The sequence below is a fragment of the Lycium ferocissimum genome, unplaced genomic scaffold (genome assembly GCF_029784015.1).
Source record: "Lycium ferocissimum isolate CSIRO_LF1 unplaced genomic scaffold, AGI_CSIRO_Lferr_CH_V1 ctg525, whole genome shotgun sequence".
Classification (NCBI taxonomy): domain Eukaryota; kingdom Viridiplantae; phylum Streptophyta; class Magnoliopsida; order Solanales; family Solanaceae; genus Lycium; species Lycium ferocissimum.
The window spans coordinates 300,155-304,970 of record NW_026725923.1 but is presented as its reverse complement, the minus strand read 5'-3'; the positions used below and the strand labels follow the sequence as shown (position 1 = coordinate 304,970).

The following is a 4,816-nucleotide window of genomic DNA, read 5'->3' as shown; positions in this document are numbered from 1 at the left end:
TGATTTCCTCCATATTTTTCCATTTTCATCTTCAACTTTGACCATGCTAGACTAGGTCAAGTCCATATGTTTGACCCCAATAGTCCTCTTACTGACCAATAAATTTTTCAGTCATAATAGTTGAGAAGTTGTTCTTCCTATTTCTGGAACCAGTCTTTTAGTACAGAAAGGTGATTTTTCTGGCTCTCTTTCTTGTTACAGAAATATATATAGGATTTCAACATTTATCTTCTTGCTGGTTAGCATCTCACGTAGTATAAGATAGAAATTAAAGCATAATTCATTTGTTCAGTACCATATACTTCCAATGGATTTTGCAAGAACAAAAGAAAATTTCACTTCAAGAAACACTATCCCGAGCAACAATAATACTCTTTCAGCTCCTCCATTGAGTCGATATGAGAACCAGAAACGTCGAGATTGGAACACTTTTTGTCAGTACTTAAGGAACTACGGTCCGACCCCATTGTCGCTTCTTCATTGCAGCAGTGTTCATGTTCTGGAATATCTAAGGTACTGTTGAATAGTAACCCAAACTTCTAACCAATTTTTTAAAGTAGTATAATACTTTAGTCTAATAATACTAACACTTAGATGTGTATGTACGTAGCATTCTTTAATTTTGGGAGCTTACTGTGTATCTTGTGATAGGAGAATGTTTGCTTATGCATAAAACTCCTAACCAATGTTCTGAAGTTGAAAAAAAGAGAGAAACTTATTCCTTTTTGTTTTGTTATGATAGTTTCTATATATTTTTCACAATTTTATTTAGTCAAATAAGGATAAAATATTGGTCCTTAATCAAAATCGTGGTAGTTGTTAAAGATTGTTCTAGTATTTGTGTTTGAATGTAAGCCTATAAATAGGCATGTTCACTTTATTGTTTGGTATATATGACCCGGGATAGACTCACAAATTTTAATTTATAAGCAGTGGCGGAGTCAAGATTTTCACTTAGGGGATTCAAAAAATACGAAGAAGTATACACGAAGAAGTCAAGGAGTGTTCAACATCTACTATATATACATAAAAAAATAATTTTATTCTTGTATATATACTGTAATTTTTTGTGAGTGCTCGATATTGCCTTTAATCAAGAATTGCTTTGTAAGATTAGGTGTTCAATCAATATTCCTCTATGTTATATATAGCACTAGTTTCAAATATAAAAATATAATGTTCGAGTAAAAATAGTGGGTGCTTGAGCATTCAGTGACCTTAATGTGTGTAGGGATCTAGTAGCTCAATTGATTAGCTACCTGAACTTTCACCTTCTTGGTGAGGATTCGAATCCCCACGTTGTTATCTTCTCTACCATTTTCCCTTTCCCTACCCAATAAAAACAATTTTTTTTAAAAAAAAAAAAAGTGGCCTTAATGTGTATAGGTCTGTCATGTCTATGACCAGGGCCAGAGCTAGTAAGAGGGAAGAGGTTAAATTGAAAAGTTACTTTAGATCTCAAGTTTGAATCTCATCTATGTCATTCCTGTAACCAAGGTGATTGGATTAAAAAAATCTATGTCATTCTAGGTTTTTTTTTATTTCTCTTTATATAAATTACTGGTTCTCTCCATTTGTCGGAATATACGGTGCATGTTGTTGTTGTATAATTTACTGGCTCTGCCCTATCTAGACAATGTATACCAAGTTAGTTTTCAAATTTCTCTCCACTTTTTGCTAATTTGTATTGTTCATATTCTATTTAAACTTCTAACAGGTACCTAGACCAATTCGGCAAGACTAAAGTCCATAACCAAAACTGCCCATTTTTCGGGGTGCCAGATCCTCCGGCACCCTGCACTTGCCCTTTAAGGCAAGCTTGGGGAAGCCTTGACGCCCTTATAGGGCGTCTTCGAGCTGCTTATGAAGAACATGGAGGGAATTCAGAAATGAACCCGTTTGGAGCTCGAGCAGTTAAGCTTTTTTTACGCGATGTTCGTAATTTTCAGTCTAAGTCTAGAGGCATTAGCTATGACAAAAAAAGGAAAATATCAAGAAAAAATCAGAAGATAATAGCAGTGGCAGAAGGTCATGATCAGACACATGATAATGCAGGTGCAACTCTATGTGGACAGACTAATATTGTTAATTAATGAGTATTTTTCTAGAGTTTAATTAACTTTTGGACAATGTAAAATCAGAATATCATTTTGCATATATTAACTTTTTTTCAATTGTAAGGTGGTTTTAGATATAGTTTGTTACTAATATGTAATGCTCTCAAGACAGTTACTTTTGTTGTATTGTTTTTCTTGTTTTTCATGGGTGATAGTTGAAGTGGATATTATTACGATGTTATGCTATAAACCTTCTGTGCTGCCACTTCTTTGTTAGATCTCCATATCAATCCATTTCATACATATATGTACTTTTTTTGTTCCAATTTATATGACAGCGTTTGCGTACTGGTACGGAGTTTAGGAAAGAAAATAAAGGACTTTTAAAACTTATTGTCTAGAACAAAAGATAGACAGTTGCATATATAACTATAAATTATCTCATTAAGGATAAAAAGGAAAAGTTTAAAGTTAATAACACCCAACAGAGGTGTGTGTACCATGAACTAAAAAAGAAAGAAAAAAAAAAAGTTTTAAAAAAAAGTTTAAAGATAATTGATATGTAACATTCTTACCCGTTTAGTCTATTTAAAAAATAATAGATGTTTTGTTATATCTGAAAGCTCTTTAACTTTAATTCTTCATTTTATTAATGGCGTGCTCTTATATATATGGTCATAGAGACATTGTGGACATGTGTATTAAGTCCACAAGTTCTGATCATACTTATGGTATATGTTGAATATCCTTTTTTTTTTCTGAATTATTTGTCCTCCAATATAATGAAACGATATCGTATAAAATGAAAGGGATGAAGTAGGTTTTAACTGGATTTTTGTTTTGTTTTTTGTTCATCAAGTTAGGTGAGATTAGGTTTATTATATATGAGCGTTCATATTTCCAGAGATGCACTAACTTTGAACAGATGTGACGATGCAATTCAGCTACTAATGGAAGAAATCATAAGGGCTAAATTTGGTCAACTAATGCGTACTACATACAATAAATTGTAGTCCATTTTATTGACCTAATGCTATAGCTAGTACTCTAAAGCATCTTTTTTGAATTTCTTCTGAATTTGAAACTGAATTGTGCTTACTTTAATTTTTCACATAATTAATCATCTTGCTACAAATTTTGAGAAATTACTGCTTTTAAATCCGCTGTTATAAAATCCTGGTACCGCTATTGTTAAAAATTAGAATCTGTTCCTCCAAGCCAGCTTAGATTATATTAGAGTATTATACGGTAGATAATTCTTATAATTATTGGTATTCACCTATCAAGTTACCATTAGTCTTACTCTCTCATTATCTAGTCTTTATATTTTTAAGGAATAGGAGGGGGATTCTGTTTAATGTCCAAGAATGGCTTATGTAATTTCTTATTCCTTAATTATATACATTTCTGTCTACATATTTTAGCCATTTTGTCCTCTAATGATTTTATAAAAATAAATTCATGAACCTTTAAGCTTACATTAATTTGTCGGTGGATGCCATATATAAATTCATGAAAATAATGGACTTGCTCCACATGTATATTTTCTTGAACTATTAACATTTATAGAGATGAAGTATGTTAAAGGCCTTGTAATATAGATCTTTTTTTTTCTCTTGTAATATTGCTTTAATCATTTGCAATCCTGAATGTGTGGAGGTGTTTAATTGCATTTCAAGTGATTGTTGGTTTTGCTTCAATATTTTGGAGTGTTCTAGGGCTTAGCTTAATTCTTGTTTTAAATTTCTGTCCTTTTAACTTGTTTTACTTGCGAGTTTAATTTATATAACCGACCTATTTGAAAATTTATACTATTAAGTTACCTTAAAAAAATTATACCTAACCCACTAACTTTGCATAAAAGTGAAATTTGTAATTTTGAAAACAAAGCAGGTTACTGTAGGTGAATACTAGCTAAACAACAAGTTTTGTGCATTCGGCATGTATTCTCATCTTCAATCAACCAACACACTTTATTATCAACCATCTGTTTGCAGTTGGTTTATAAAGTAGTAATATTCTTTTAATCAAAAAAAGGCCATTTAAATGGGCACTTAGATAATTATTCTTTTAACCAAAAAAAAGGCCATTTAAATGGGCACTTAGATAATTATAGGTAAACTAGACATCTTGATAAACATTTGGATTGAGATAGAAATTCCATGTGAAAGGGGGAAATGAAATGGAGTTTATTACGGATCACCAAAAGCGAAGGGCTCTCCGGATTCCTACCGGTGCAAAATCATGACAAGCGAACAGGATTAGATACTCTGATAGTTCATGTTATAAAGGATCAATGTTCGCCCTTGGTCTATACGAATCAGGGCCTAGCTAACGTGTGAAACGCTCCGCTTAGATAGTACGACTGCACGACCTAATTAAACTCAAAGGAGTTAAGGAGGGGTTACACAATTGGTGGAGTGCGTGGTTTAATTCGATATCACACGCAAAAAAAAAAAAAAAAAATGGTACTTATTTGGTAAACTTGGTAGCTGAACTTCGCCTGTGCAAGCGTACTCACATTAATTGTCGGTCTCGAGCTCGTATAAAATAGAAGAGTTGTGATAAGCTAACAGTCAACATAAAACTTGTCAATTCATAATGAATTCTTACTGTATCAACTAACCTGCTATCACAAATTAAAATTTACCGATAATATAAGAACTCTTAAACTAACCGTTTATATACTAACTAAAATTTCTTTCAAATTTGCAAATGGCTAGTAGCTGAAACATCATTTACCAAGGATATTAGGATTT

General features: G+C 32.2%; 1 protein-coding gene across 1 annotated transcript; it reads left to right on the top strand.

The window, feature by feature from the left end:
* The first annotated feature begins 273 nt into the window (after nt 1-273).
* On the top strand, nt 274-2,328 carry LOC132044815 (protein LIGHT-DEPENDENT SHORT HYPOCOTYLS 1-like). The gene is made up of 2 exons (XM_059435342.1): nt 274-513; nt 1,718-2,328. The coding sequence occupies exons 1-2, from the start codon at nt 308-310 to the stop codon at nt 2,091-2,093; spliced, it is 582 nt and encodes a 193-aa protein (XP_059291325.1). The 5' UTR covers nt 274-307; the 3' UTR covers nt 2,094-2,328.
* The last annotated feature ends 2,488 nt before the right edge of the window (nt 2,329-4,816 follow it).